Source organism: Stenella coeruleoalba (genome assembly GCF_951394435.1).
Source record: "Stenella coeruleoalba genome assembly, chromosome: 19".
Taxonomy (NCBI): domain Eukaryota; kingdom Metazoa; phylum Chordata; class Mammalia; order Artiodactyla; family Delphinidae; genus Stenella; species Stenella coeruleoalba.
Genome location: NC_137165.1, coordinates 45,077,919 through 45,094,199, shown reverse-complemented (window position 1 = coordinate 45,094,199; position 16,281 = coordinate 45,077,919). Strand labels below are relative to the sequence as shown.

The following is a 16,281-nucleotide window of genomic DNA, read 5'->3' as shown; positions in this document are numbered from 1 at the left end:
AGCTGAAGAAAGAATTCAAATTCAGTAGAAAATATTAGAGCTGGTAATAACGCATTTGTTGGTCATGAAATATTGGAGCTATAAGGTATCTTTTACAGCAGTCTTTATTTGCAACCCGTATTATGTTATGAAGTGTAGAAGAAGTATTTAAAACTTTGAGAATAAATAAAACCCATGAGGAAGAATGTAGAATTTAAAAAATAGGACCAAGAATTTAATCTAGGATTATTCCTAAATTTAGGGTAGGGGCAATGGTTTTCTACCTCTGATAATTAGGGGTAGTCAGTGCTGTGACATCTGCGGTGACTATTGGTTTTTGATCCATCAACTTTTCTTAGGACCCTCTACCCCATCCCCTTAAATGGCATCCTCAGGATTATTCAGGTATCCTGCAATTGTGTAATTCATGGGACCCCTCTCTGGCTTCACTGAGGAAGTTTCATCAGTCTAAGTTTCTCAGAGTGTGATCTTTGGACCAGCAGCATTACCTAGCATCACCTTGGAACTTGTTAGAAATGTAAATTCTGGGACCCCCACCTCAGACCTACTGAATCTGAAACTCTGGAGATGGGGCCCTACAATACGGGTTTAGACAGCCCTGCGGGCTTAACATTTGACTTCTAGTGTAGGGTTTCCAACTCAGGTAACTTCAGGAGTTCAGACATATAATATAAATGAATGACACCTACCAGGTGGGGATAATTTTGAACTGTGGATCAAGTGCCACAGCTGAAGGGATCAGCTGCTGTTTAGCTAATAGTCATTAAGAGACTTGCAGACCCAGCATTGGCAGACCCTGTCTTTGTATATAATTTTAAACTGCTGGCAAAGAATTGAAAAAATACTGTATCCTTATGTATGGAGGCCAAAGAAAATTCAACTATAAGCAAATAAAACCAACTTCAGGAATGTGACCTTCGTTTGTGATCTCTTATATAGGAGTTTTGTTGTGAGTAAAACTTGATTCATGTCACAGGTTATTATCTTAGGTTAAATTTCTGATGTGGAAAATTTTTTTGGTCATAGGATAAGGACAGTTTTAAGGTTTTTGATAAATGTTATATTGTTTTCCAGAATGAAACTGCTGTTTCATCAGCAGTTTCCCTGAAACCTAGCAGGCATTAGATACAGTTCTTTTTATGTGACTTTTAAAATTTGCTCGGCAGAAAAGGCATCCTTTAAAATTTTTATTGCTTTGATTTACTAATGTAGTTTAACCCTTGTTTTGTATTTACTGGCCATGTGTATTTTTATATAAATAAATCTTTCGTAGTCACTTGCTTATATGTCCTTTTGAATTGATTCATAAGTATACATTGTTTTCCCTAGCTTTCTGTTTGCCTTTCTTTTTTTTTTTTTTTTTTTTTTTTTTGCGGTACGCGGCCCTCTCACTGTTGTGGCCTCTCCCGTTGCGGGGCACAGGCTTCGGACGCGCAGGCTCAGTGGCCATGGCGCACGGGCCCAGCCGCTCCGCGGCATGTGGGATCCTCCTGGACCGGGGCACGAACCTGCGTCCCCTGCATCAGCAGGCGGACTCCCAACCACTGCGCTACCAGGGAAGCCCTCTGTTTGCCTTTTAATTAGTATGTTTTTTGAATTATAGAAGTTTTAAATTTGGGTAGTCAAATCCATCAGTCTTGTCAAATTCTCTCAAAAAATCCGTCTGGGATTTTCATTGGAATTAGATCAAACCTATAAACTAATAACCCTCAGTAAAGATTTGTGCCTGCCTTTCCAGCTGTACACATACTATTGTGAACCACTGTGGATAGGATACTCCCTTCCTCATCTCCACTACCACCGATATTCATTCATTTAACATACATTTATTGAATACTTACTGCACGTGAGCCTACAGTAAGCCCCCTATATACAAAGGAGTTCCGTTCTGAGAGCGCATTCATAAGTCCAATTTGTTCGTAAGTCCAACAAAGTTAGCATAGGTACCCAACTAACACAATCGGCTATGTTGTACTGTACTGTAATAGGTTTATAATAGTTTTCACACAAATATATTTTAAAAAACACAAAAAAAAACATTTTAAATCTTACAGTACAGTACCTTGAAAAGTACAGTAGTACAGTACAACAGCTGGCATACAGGGGCTGGCATCAAGTGAACAGGCAAGAAGAGTTGCTGACTGGAGGAGGGAGAGGAGGTGGGAGGTGGTAGAGCTGAAGGATCGTCAGCAACAGGAGACGGAGGGCAAGCTGCAATTTCACTCACGCCTGACGTTGATGGCACAGGGTCTGGTTCCTTGCTGGATTCAATTCTATCTACCTTCTTGAAGAAAAGATCCAGTGATATCTGGGTAGTAGCTCTTCTTTTCGCATCATAGCTGACACGTGACAATGTACGCCAGACACATGAACTAACTAACGTGATGGGACATGCGAATGCAACTTGAAGATTCGTGTGTTGGGGACTTACTGTGTTGGGTTTGTGGGGCTACATTAGTAAATAAAACAAGAATTTCTTGTGATACATGAGTGAATAAAACAAAGAATTCCTGCCCCTCTTGTAACTGACACTGCTGGAGGAACTGAGGCAATAAATGAATAAATATATATCAAGTGGTAAGTGCTGTGGAAACAAAGGAGAGTCCGGGGAGGGTGGTGGCAGCAGCTTCGCTATTTTGTGTTGGTCAGAGTAGGCTTCTTTGATAAGGTGACCCCAGGGAAATACAGAAACATTGCTCAAGGATATCTGGGAGAAGAACGTGTTTCAAGACAAGTTCATTTAAGTCAGAGAATGGAGGATGAGAAATAGCGAGGAGCCTTGTAGGAACTTTGGCTTTTACTCTGGGTTAGATGGGAACTTTCTGAGCAGAGGACTATAAGGTAAGTCCGAGGCAGGAGGACCACTCAGGAGGCTGATGCCATTTCCAGCTGAGAGATGATGGTTGCTTGGTTGAAGAGGTCTGAGATTAGATGTATTTTGAAGGTAGATCCAAAAGAGTTTCTCGTGGATTAAATATGGTTGTGAGAGAAAGAGAGGAGTTGAGCGTAACAAGCTTTCCAGCTTGAGATACTGGAAGAATATTTTGTTATGTTTTGTTTGCTTTTTACAGAGGAGGAGAGGACTCTCAAAAACAGATTTTTGTAAGGATGTGAGGATTTTAGTTTTGGGACACTTATTTGTATCTGGCCAATTTTGTAGCCTTTACTTTACAGTGAACTCTACTTCTGATAGTTTCCCTGTTTTTTTCTCTGAAGGATTTTGTTTTCTTTCTTTTTTCTTTTTTTCTTTGCGGTACACGGGCCTCTCACTGCTGTGGCCTCTCCCGCTGTGGAGCACAGGCTCCGGACGCGCAGGCTCAGCACCCATGGCCCGTGGGCCCAGCCGCTCCGCGGCATGTGGGACCTTCCCGGACTGGGGCACGAACCCGTGTCCCCTGCATCGGCAGGCGGACTGTCAAACACTGTGCCACCAGGGAAGCCCTCTCTGAGGGATTTTTAAAAATTAATTTTTATTAGAGTATAGTTGACTTATAAGGTGTTTCTGTTGTACAGCAAAGTGAATCAGTTATACATATATCCGTTCTTTTTTAGATCCTATTCCCATATAGGTCATTACAGAATATTGAATCTATGCGAGATTTTAAGGTAGACAGTTACATTGCCTGGGAGGAAAGGTTCTTGATATATGCAGGTAAACAGCTTGATGGAATGATTTCTCTCAGTGTCCACCTTGTTGCCTCTACATTCCTACTTTGAGCTTTATAAGTGTTACTGAGTCCAGCCTCTGGCCAACTTCCTGATACTTGATGGTGTTCAAATGTGCTGGCTGAGGAGGAATCTTCTGTATGATTATGTCACACTGCCTTTTTGAGTAATGTTGCTTCTTGGATAACCTGATGCAGTATTTAGTCCTTTTCCTTGCTCAACAGTCAGTGAAAACCATTTTCCATCATTTTATGGAAATGATGCTTCAGCTTCTTCTCATTGCCAACTAAATATCCTTGGATATCAAATACAATTTTCTGTCTGCTTTCATCTAGCTTTCATTTCATTATTTGAAATTTGTAACACAGGAAAGAAATGAGCTCCTTTTTTTTTTTTTAAGTTTGTGGAAGGGATTGGCAATAGATGCCTTCGCTGCCTTTGGTTATTAGAAATTCTGTATATGATATAGTGATTAGAAATAGAAATCTATCTTTTCCTCATGTGTTCCTATTTTTTTTGCCTTAATGATTCTTCTAAATTTTGGTTATTGGAAATTCCTCTAGCTATTCAGAGATTAACCTGTATTCTTAGTTTCTAGCTATGTGAAACTTTAAGATTCTAATTTTAATGAGTATTTAAAGAGAAGTTGGTGGAGCGCAAATTGGATTTCAATAACTGTCTAATATCTGAAACTGGAAAAAGGATTTTTCATAACCCAGTGGTAACGTGCGTACTCTTGTCGTCCCCCCCCCCCCAATCCTGTCATACAGCATGTCACTGCTTTTGAGCTAGGTAGTTAATACTTGTATACATATTTTTTTTATGTGACTCTTCGTAATGTTAAGATTTTCTGTTCCTATCCCAGAGAGACCCTCACTCTTAACCCTGGATACTGTGAGTCTAGCAGCTGTGTGCTCTGGATGTCTGATGGTGATCTCAGTTTTACTTAGTCTGCATTATTGGTTTTTTATAAGTCATCTAAAGATCCTAGAGATTTCAGAATGTAGGTGTTTCAGACATTTTGCACATTTGGACGTAGCACATAACTATCGGATCGTTTTTGGTTGAACGTTGTACTGTGTAACTTGCTGCCGACAGTCATTTTACTTTTATCTTGTTAATGGATCTTTATTTGCATAAAAGGAAAGAATTGGAGATAGGACTGAAATCAGAATCAAAGATGGAATTGCCACCATTCAGGCCTTTGCAGCATCCTGTTGTTACTTTAATGAGATTTAAAAACATTTCTAGATCAGGGAAAAGTATAATCCACCAGCACTGTTCTACTGGACTTGAAGATTTCCCATCCTGGACTAGAACTAGGTGACTTAAAGGCAGCACTAGGTCAAGTGTTTGACATGGTTCAGTGCCTAGCTTTAGTGTTACTTTTAGGTAAATCAGCTTTTGCTGCAGTATATCTTCGAGAAAAAGGAAGTACAGTATCTACCCCTGCTGTCTGTGGCAGCATTGAAGATAGGATTTATCAAATACAATCTCTTTTATTGAACTCATTGACAGTATGTTGGCAGTCAGAGCTGTAGCAAATCTTTGTCTTTTCTCTATGTTACTAGAAATTACATTCCTTGTTGTTTTTCTTTTAGTAAGGTTAGTGGTAACCACCTCTAAGTTAAGTGATTCTTAAGGTGTAGTAGAAAAGTTTTATCATTGACACCTTTGAAGATTCAATGGATAATATCTAATTTGTAATAAAAATGGAAGGAGCTTGGTCCTCACATTTAAGAGAAGTTAAATCTCCTTACATCAGAGTCCCTGTGTTGATCTGTTTGTCCTCTTCTAATGAAACATTACCATTCAAGAGGATTTTAAAGAATTAAAAACAAAAATTAATCCCATTTTTGTTTTCTACGTTGGCCAACATGTAACCTGAACTCTAAATTTTCTAGTACTTTCCACTGTTTAGCTTTAAAGTGTTTATAAATGTGAGAGCTTTTTTAGAGGAAATGATTTTTTGGTTCAAGTAAATAATTATTCTTAGATCCCATGGAATATCTTAAGTTCTAGATATGTGGTAATATTCTACTAACCCTGTAAAAAAAAAAAAGAACTATTAAAGCTCTAAGTTCACATAGCTAAAAAAGAGTCTATTTATACAACATACACTATTTTATACAAATAAACACTGGTACATAGCTGGCAACATTACAGTTTACTATTCATATGATATTACAAAAGCAAATATTAGTACTGTATCTTTCTGCATTTAGGTAACCAAAAAGCAATTCATTGTGTAAAAGTTTAATGGATTTTTATACAGCACATGCAGACAAAGAAAATTTACCAGTAAAACATTTACTAAAAGCAAGGAACAAAATACAAGTTAAAATGAATTCCCATTCAGGTAGTAAGTAGCCCAGTACATGTAGACATATATTCTGGTGCAAACTGGCATAAAGTACATGGCAGAACAACACCTTAGAAAGCATCCTAGTGTCCTGCACAGACAGCACAGAGCAATTATTTTACTAATTATTAGCACAGAGTAAGCAATAGGAAAGAGTTGAACGAACCCTGTGGATTGTTGGAATCCACATCTTTTTCTTCATTATTGATAATGACTGCAGTAGAAACCAGTTCATCATTATATTTGCGTAAGTGTTACTCTGCAGCCTTAGTCACATGTTCTATTTAAAGCATGACCCTGCTTTTAAATCAGTGTCTCTTGTTTTGAGCTGTAAATTATCAGAGTAATAAATTTACATTTTGAATATTAGGGGCGAAATATACCTCTACCTCTGGTAAACTGAGTTTCTGTGGCATGTTGTTTTTGTTGAGGAAACAAAAACATAAACTCTTACACTTGAAGCTGTTATTCTTGCACTGTGTTTTGTGTTCTGCTCTGCCACTGGGGTGTGGTAACATCTTCACAGCTCACCTCAGGCTTGCTAACTGTACACCTCCCACCTTTGTTAACAGTTCAGCTTTCTGTCCACGTTGCTGGTATTTTGAACACAAGATACTTTTGGGACACTTGGGGTGGGGTTTTCCATTTTTCATTAACTACCTCATTGTGACAACTTCCTGCTGAAAATTACATCTGGTTAGAAACTGTCATATGACAAATGTATTTGTAGAATGAAACCTGTTCATAATTGGGGGTTGCAGTCCTCCCTTAATGCTGCCTATCTTTAATTAGTTTATTTGTCTTTAATTAGTTTATTAGCCAATCTCCAAAAAAATATTACCATGACGTTCGGCTTTGTATTGGTATTTAGAATAATACTTGTATATCAGCCTGTTAGTTTTGACCTTAAGAAAATTGAAAAGGGCTGTTCATTAATGTCAAAAGAAAAAATGTGTTTATCCACCAAAGTTCTTGTGAACTGAAATGTTTTAAGGAATTTTCTTTTCCTTTTATATTTTCAAGTTTTCACACAGTTAAAGTGTTGTGGTTTCTTTCTTATTTTTTCCTTGACCTCAGACAAGAAAGAAAAAGAGAAAAAATTCTTTCGGTTAAGATGTGTCGAAATTCAGAAATAACAAATAAGTTTCATCTTTCCTGCCAATTCACAGTGCTTGATGTCCTGGAACACTTTCATGAGAATGCTTATGAGCTAAGTTCAGGATCATTGGGAGAGACTGCCAGGATTCTTTGTCCACCAAGGGTGACTAAGGAGGAAGTGCTGTAAATTGGCCAAGAAATCATCTTTCCCTTGCTTTGGTTTTCAACATTAGAGTATTATTTTGGCTAGCCACTGTCAGTTGTTAAAACAGATTTGTCTGGGAATAAACTGTCATTAAATGGATGTTGTGTTAATTTTATTAATCACTTTTGGCTTCGAATTGCTGCCTTTTATGATATTTGACTCCCCTTCTACTTTGTTTCCTTGAAGACTTAGGATTTGTAAAGAAGCAGAGAAACTGTGTGATTCCTTACACATAAGAGTGACAGGAAGAAATAAGGTTTGAGGAGATGTTATTGAGGAGAAGTAATATGTGATTTATGTTAGGAGTGGGTAGTTAAGGAGTTATTGGAGTAGCCCATTGGTGGTAGATGGGGACTTGGTACTGTGGTAGCTTCAGAAATGAAATGAACCTGTAAAAACCAAGAGATTTTACAAGATGGGAAGGTTGCGAACCTTGAAGAGTGATGAAAGTTGGAAATGGGATATGAGGGTTAACTAGCTTTACCTCTTTTAGAAAAGGGGGGACATTTTTATAGTTCAAGAATGATCCAGAGGTTATTCTTGACCTCTAGAGGTTCTTTCCTGAATTTGGGCTGGTACTAGACCTGTAGCCAATATTGAATCAGATAATTGTACTTAAAAAAGAAAGTATCTTTATATCTTGTGCTTTTTCCATCAAGGTTAGGGAACTATATGCCTTGTTTCTAAAGAGAAATAATTGGATAATACTTTATCACAATGGTTGGCTTCAATGGCTTATATTTGGAATGTATTGAAGTTAGTAAAATACTATTGCTATCCTTGATCTTAGTTATTATGGTATGATTAAGTATTAACTCATTTCTAATTCTACTATGGTTAGATTTGTTCTCTTTTTTTTTTTTTTTTTTTGCGGTACGCGGGCCTCTCACTGCTGTGGCCTCTCCTGTTGCGGAGCGCAGGCTCAGCGGCCATGGCTCACGGGCCTATCCGCTCCGCGGCATGTGGGATCTTCCTGGACCGGGGCACGGACCCGTGTCCCCTGCATCGGCAGGCGGACTCTCAACCACTGCGCCACCAGGGAAGCCCTGTTCTCTTTTATTATAATGTATTTCACCCTATCAGTGGACTATGTTAAACTTCACTTACAGTCACTTAAAATGTTTGTTACTGAGTATGTAGAACCTGATTGGAGATGGGGCTAAGGGCAGTATGACGACTTCTTCTCTCTTGGAATAGAATTTTGTGGAAGATCATAAAATATTTTGGCTACAGAATATACCAGATGCCAGTTACCCCCTCTAATATTAAAGTTGCCATTTTCTATCAGACTTTTAGTTTTTAAAGAGCAGTTGAACATTACATTACAGTTAGAGCTAAAATCTAACTTTTCTTTAATTAATTAATTTATTATTTTGACTGTGTTGGGTCTTCGTTGCTGTGCGCAGGCTTTCTCTAGTTGCGGCGAGCGGGGGCTACTCTCAGTTGCGGTGTGTGGGCTTCTCACTGCGTGGCTTCTCTTTTTTGCGGACTATGGGCTCTAGAGCACGTGGGCTTCAGTAGATGTGGTGCGTGGGCTCAGTAGTTGTGGCTCGTGGGCTCTAGAGCACAGGCTCAGTAGTTGTGGCTCATGGGCTTAGTTGCTCAGCAGCATGTAGGATCTTCCCGGACCAGGGCTTGAATCTGTGTCCCCTGCATTGGCAGGCGGATTCTTAACCACTGCTCCACCAGGGAAGCCCCTAAAATCTAACTTCTTTATTTTCCTTCCCAGAGGTAAGGAGCACTCTGGTCCTGAATTTGTTGTTTATCAGTTTTATGCATTTACTATTTATGTATTGGTAGCAGTTGTTTTTTAATATATATATATAAATTTATTTATTTTTTGTTTATTTATTTTTGGCTGCGTTGGGTCTTTGTTGCTGCGCACGGGCTTTCTCTAGCTGTGGCGAGTGGAGACTACTCTTCGTTGTGGTGTCCAGGCTTCTCATTTTGGTGGCTTCTCTTGTTGTGGAGCGTGGGCTTCAGTAGTTGTGGCTCACAGGCTCAGTAGTTGTGGCTCGAGGGCTCTAGAGCACAGGCTCAGTAGTTGTGGCGCACGGGCTTAGTTCCTCCGCTGCATGTGGGATCTTCCTGGACCAGGGCTCGAACCCATGTCCCCTGCATTGGCAGGTGGATTCTTAACCACTGTGCCACGAGGGAAGTCCCAATAATTCTTATTATTGTTTTTTGGGTTTTTTAAAAAGTTTTTATGTAGTTTTTCCATTCCACATTGTTGAGATTTAGTCGTGTTGAGACATACAGTAATAATTAAATTGATAAACAATACTCCATTAAATTCCTTTACTACTTGTTTATATCTATAGTAGTACTTACTTTGTTTAGCTTATTATTAGTTTTTATGTTTTTCCATTCAACATTGTCTTCTGAGATATTGTCATGTTGATACAGATAGTTTGGTTAATATGTTTCTATTGCTATAGAAAAATCCAGTAAATTATAGTGTATCTATTTCCCTACTTTAGCAAATTAAATTGTAACTAATTTTTAGTTATTACCAACTATTGCAGTGAACCTGTTTCTTCATGCAGATGTGCAGGTTATATTCTCAGAAATAGAATTTAATGATGGCTAGGTATACACATTTTCCACCTAGCCAAGTATTTCCAGATTACTCTTGAAAAGTGGTGGTGCCAGTTTTTATTATTGTTGGAAATGTATGAATTACTGTTTCCCACATCTCACTAACACTTGGTTTTTCCAATCTGGGTTTGAAATGACTTCTTAGTATTTGACCTACTAATATTTTAACCAAAAATCTAACAAGACCTGGCATATTTTTATGTATTTAGTGGCCATTTGGATCTCTCTTATGTGAATTTTTAATTTATTCATCTTTTGTTAGATTATATTCTTCTTAAACCTCTTTGGTGGAGTTCTGTTATATATTCTGATGTGTTATTTTTAGTTTTATGTGTTACAGATATCTTTACCAACTAGTAGCTTGCCTTTAACTTTATTAAATCTTTTGCAGTATGTTGAAAATTAGCTAAATTTTTTGTGTGTCTTATTTAAGAAATCCTTCCCTGCCCTGAAGTTCCAAAGATAATCTTATTTAAGTTTGACTTTTCAGATTTAGGAATTCCAAAAATAGTGAATTATATCATAAAGAAAGGAAGTAATTTTACTTTTTTCATGTAAAGAACTGGCATCTCAATGCCATTTATTGAATAATTCAGTCTTTCCTCACTGCTCTGAATGCCCATCTCTTTTATATATCCAGTTCTAAGTTTGGGAGTTCTGTATTCTGTCCCACTGGTCTTTTTGTCTTTCTAGACTGCCTTAATCACCATAGCTTTACCCTAAGTCTGTAGTGTGAGTTTTCAGCATACTTTCTTTAGAATTTCTCTAGTGGTGTTCCTCCCCTCCACTGTTGTGGATTTTTGGATGTTTGTAAGTTTCCAGTAACAACCCTGTGGTGGGGGGAATTCCCTGGCAGCCCAGTGGTTAGGACTTCACGCTCTCACGGCAGAGGGCCCGGGTTCAGTCCCTGGTTGGGGAACTAAGATCCCATAAGCCGTGCAGCTCAGTCAAACAAACAAAAAACCCTATGGGAGATTTGATTGGAGCTTATTTGAATTTGTAGGTAGATGTGAAAATTGCCATCTTAAAATCTATCTCACCATTTATGTAGGTCTTTTGGTTTTATTATTTTCTCTGCAAAGATCTTTTGTGTATAATGTTAGCATTTGTTAGTGTTGTAAATAGTTTAAAAAAATGAGTCTTTTCTACTTGTTGGCACTTGGAAACACTGTTAATTTTGGTATGTTGATCTTTACTCGGCAACTTTGCTGAATTCTTGGTTAGCTTTATAATTTGTGGTGTCTTGGATTTTCTATGTAGATAACGTAATCTTTATCCTTTATATGTCTTAAAGTAGAAAATATTTCTATCTCCTGAGAAATTAAGGCAATTCAGAAAAACTGCCACAGACAGGATCAGGATACTTAGAAGGCAGTTTCAGCTAGTTAGTTTGGGAAGTATCTATGTGAAGAGTTTTATGCATGTATGTCCTGTGACATACATACATAAACATACATATAGTCTTAAGTTTTTCTTGACACTAGAGTGTTCTGTATAAGGGCATTTAGACGTTAAAACCATCCCACTCCCATTTAGTATAAATGTTGCTGCTACTCTTGGATTTCACTCAGTTTATTTCCTTTTAGGAGGCGCAGGTCAGAATGGAGATGGGCTGCAGACCGAGCAGCTATTGTCAGCCGCTGGAACTGGCTTCAGGCTCATGTTTCTGACTTGGAATATCGAATTCGGCAGCAAACAGATATTTACAAACAGATACGTGCTAATAAGGTAAGGGATAAGTGTCTGGTCTTTTTCAGCTCAGCTAAAAACTATCATTATCCCCTTTTCCCCATCCCTCAGTAACTCTTAACTATGTCAGAGAGAATGGTTTAATATGATCTGATATAGCGGTTTAATTTGTTTAAGAGCCTGGTGTTACTTAGCATAATGCAGACAACACTGTTAGAATATAATGTTAGATTAGCTCATGGGTTTAGAACAAAACAGTTTGAATATCTGGGCTAACAGGGAACATTTTGAAAAAGGCACTATTTAATGTAAGCCATTGACCATACCTGCATATTTGTTATATTTATGGAAAAGTGGTGATGACTGTGTTTTCATCTTATTTTTTTACTTAGATGCGTTTCTGTTTTACTGCTAAGCCTCCCTTGCTTTCTTGAGGAAAAATAAAGTTTTTCCTGAAAGATCATTCAGGCAAGATTAGACACTGGTGATTTCATTTTCCTTTGTTCTCCTTGCAGTGGACTGACTCTTAACGATACAGCTTTTATCTTTAACAGTGATACTTGTATAGTTCTTCTTCTGAAAAATGTCCTCTGCTTATTTGGAGTTTGACTGGGGGAAAAATGTACATGGAAAAGAAATCCATTCAGTAAATAGTTGAGTGACGGCTGTGTACCAGCACTGTTCTCCTTAGTGGGGTCACAGTAAATAAAAATCCTCCTTTATTGGTACTTATGTTCTTGCAAGGTACTTATTGTGTTAGCTTGATGCAGTGACTTCCCTGACTGAACATGTGGGTCTAGATGAAGCATCTACTGCCCCTAAAAATAAGTGTCACAACGTTTTTGTCCTGCCTTAGTGCTGGTCAAAGCCTTAAGAAAATTGCTATGTACCGTGAACTGCATACATTAAATTAATTAGTAGACCAAGAGTTAAAGGATGACTAATTGACAAGATGAACAAAAGGGTAAGAGTTTGAAGTAAAAGTCCTGCAGCCTCCCTTGTATATTATGTAAGCTTTTATTCCAAACATTTCACTGGAGCATTCTTTGAGCTTCTTCCCCAAATGGGCTTATATGTAATTCTCCAGAAGTTCAGTAGAACATATTATAATTGAGGGCAAAGTCCAGAGGACTTACCTTAAAAAAATAATAATAATAATTTGTTCCTTTAGGATAGGGAACACATTAAATCCTAACTTTAAAAATTAGCTAGCACAGGGCTTCCCTGGTGGCGCAGTGGTTGAGAGTCCACCTGCCGATGCAGGGGACACGGGTTCGTGCCCTGGTCCAGGAAGATCCCACATGCCGCAGAGCGGCTAGGCCCATAAGCCATGGCCGCTGAGCCAGCATGTCCGGAGCCTGTGCTCCGCAACGAGAGAGGCCACGACAGTGAGAGGCCCACATAACGCAAAAAAAAAAAAAAAAAAAATTAGCTAGCACAAATGAGGAATTAAATCTAAAAATATTCACCAAGGATGGTAAACATTATGCTTAGCTCTTTTTCACAAAGAAAATTAAGTGATGTTTGTAGAATATGAGCTGGAATGTTGATAAAGAATATCTGGGAGATGACTGGATATGCCTATCCCGAGGAGAAAAACAGTCTTCCTCTGTCATGGACACCTCTCCAGTGTCTGGTATTTTATAGCCAATAGTTAAGAGAGAATTTTCATATTTGAGAACTAGAGTCTCTTAGTAACAACTGAGATTATTAGAATGGTAGTCAGTCATATTTGTTGCTTTATCTATTTTTTATATATATATATATAATTATATGTACTGTGTGTTTATATATGTGTTTATGTTATATTAGTTCCTCATTATAAAACTACTGTATTTCATAGACTCAAAGATGCTGTTGATTGTAAGCTGCACCATTGTTATGTGCCACTAAGAAGTGATTTCAGTTAAACTAAGACATACCATCTGGAACACTATTGTGTTTTAACTTTCATATTCAGTCAGCTTTTTTAAAAAAGATGCTCCCATGTCTTAAAATGAGAAAGGAAAACAGTGTCTGAACCTTGAGTGTGGACTATATACAGGTACATTCATGTGTGTTATTTAATGCACAAAGCAACAGCTTACAGGCTTGTAAGAAGCAGAGCTAAATTTGAACTCAGGGCTATTTATCTGACCCCAAAGCATTTTCTGTCTAACATATTCTGCTGTTGTATCCTTTTCATCATTTCTCTTGAGCATATTTATTGAAATTTCACACCTGGTAAATAAAACTGAGGGGGGAGTGCACAGGGACCAAGAGGGTTCTGTTGCTAAAGGAGACTTCTTTCTCTTAACACGCAGTCTTTCTCTTAACACGCAATCTTCAACATCCATGTCTAGTACAAAACATTATATTATTTTTTTATCCCTTCTTTTGACTGATCTGTCAGATTGCACAGCACCTGCTAACTAAGGATGGAAATGTTACGGGGAATGAGAGATGGAAGAACAATGAAACTTCTGGATAGAAAAGCTGCTGAATGGGAACAGCAGTAACCTAGAATACCTGTCTTCAGAATTGATGTAAAGTAGTTGAAGTTTCCATCTTCCTAGAGTTATAAGGCATTATGGACAGCCATGTCTAGTCTAGGTAGCCCAGGACCATCTTGTGGTGCTGGTTTACAGTGAGGTCACTGATTTATCTTAAGATGGGTAGGAAAGCTTGACCTATTTAGAATGAAGTAGGAAAGTGAGTATGTGAAATTGCATCTTAATTTTGTTTTACAGATGAAGAGGTGTTTTTTTTTTTTTTTCCTTGTACTTTGACTCCATGTGTTACCTGAAATTGGTAAAGGGAAAGCAGTTGACCCAAGCATACAACTTAGTTTTTTCTTTTCTTTCCTTTTTGCTTGCTTGCTTTGGCCCTGTTTTATAATCAGGCTTAGCACAGTTTCTTCTACCATTTCTTCCTTTTTCAGTTTTACTTCATTTTTTTTCCTTTTTTAAATGTAGGACAGATTTGTATTTCCAGAGAGGAATAATTTGTAAGGATATGTTACGACTTCATGCAACTGTGACCCTTCCCAATTTCTGTAGTCCTGTGTTCTGTAGTGTTTAGTTCTCTAGGCCTGGACAGTCCAGGCATGGTCCTGGTTCTGACTTTAGGAAGTGATAGTGAAGGGTGGGCAGACTCTCCTGGCCTTTTTACCTTGGGCTTAGAGTGCAGTAGCCTTGAGGTTATTGCTGCTTGTGGCTAATGTCACAGCCATGTAATGCTGACCCAGTATAAACCCCGAATGCTAGGGAATCCCAGCTTGGGGTTGCCATGACAAGTGTGGAGTGGAACTTCATGGAGTTTTCTTTGCTAATAATGGCCTTTCCTTTCGTGATTATTAACTATATTTATTAAGTATATTTTAGGAAAATTTAAGTAATCATGTAGACCTCTCCATAAAGCCTTACTTCCATCAGTCTCTTCCTTAAGCTCTGCCTCTTTTCTGCTCTCACGTCATCTTCTCTAAACTTCTGTTATAGCACTGTCATTGTCATACTTCGCCTGCCTGTCTCTCTGAGGTAGACGAAGGTAGTAAGCTTCTTATGAGTGGAATGTATTTTATTTATTTTCTTATTCTTAGGGTTTCACACCACCCAGCATGTGGTAGACACTCAATAAAGGTCACCTGAATGAACAGATTTTAGCTGTTTGTATGCTTTTTATTTGCTCATCTTCCTTTTAGTTGCTTTCATCCTTTTTGGTATGAGGTACAGTATAAAGGATTTAGTGGTTGGTTTTGTATGCTATAATGAACGAACAGAGTTCTGGGGGTCAGGGCAAGAATGCATGGGTGAATGGTAGCATATGAATCAGCATAGCACTTGAGTAAATATTTGCAAAAATAGATTTGATTAAAACTAATGCACATTGAAAAGACCTTTCAACAGATTAATAGGAGCTCTAATGTTGCAGAGGCCAGAAACCTTTACTAACTCTGTGACTGCTCTCTTCCCTCACATCCCAGGAAGCGTATTTGCATAACTGATTGATTCTGTCTTCAAATATATATATATATATATATATATATATATATATATATATATATATATATATATACAGAATCCAACCACTTCGGTCCAACAGCGGTTCTTTCTGCTCCTCTATTTACTGTCCACTCATCCACATGTCAACACAATAGCAAATTGATCCTTTTAAACCATAAGTCAGATCATTGCTCCCTTCTGCTTGAAACTCTCCAGTGATTTACCATCTGGACATAAAAGCTGAAAGACAGGGAGTTACAAGGCCCTGCACCCCCACTTACCTCCTCTGCCTTGAGCTTCTGCCTCAGACTCCACTCATTGATTTTCCTTCAGCCATACCAAATTCCTTACAGTTCTTAAAGTTATCCAGCTGGCTCCAACCTTGAAACTGCTGCATTAGCTCTTCCTGCAGATATTCCCAAAGTTTGTTCCCAAGTTTCTTTCCAGTATTTGCTCAGACACCACCTTCTCGGTGCATTTTACCCTGACCGCCTAATATGAAAGAGTGCCTACTCCCACTTTATTATCCGCTCACTGTCCTTTAGTTTTTTTAGCATTTAACACTTTCTAATGTGCAACATAAATTTTACTTATATTGTTGATATTCTGTCTTTGTCCCAGTATTAGAATTGTAAGCACTTTGAGGGATGAGTTTGGATAGGAGTAGGGAGAAGGATATGTCT

The 16,281-nt window shown here is 38.2% G+C and overlaps 1 protein-coding gene across 6 annotated transcripts in view; it reads left to right on the top strand.

Annotated features, from left to right (window-relative positions):
• Nucleotides 1–16,281, top strand: part of KANSL1 (KAT8 regulatory NSL complex subunit 1) — a 171,834-nt gene that overhangs the window by 97,558 nt on the left and 57,995 nt on the right. For all 6 annotated transcript variants that reach the window (XM_079906207.1, XM_079906202.1, XM_079906203.1 and 3 more), the window contains one exon: nucleotides 11,516–11,657. In XM_079906207.1, the coding sequence (XP_079762333.1) occupies nucleotides 11,516–11,657 (142 nt within the window). The remainder of the gene's footprint in view (nucleotides 1–11,515; nucleotides 11,658–16,281) is intronic.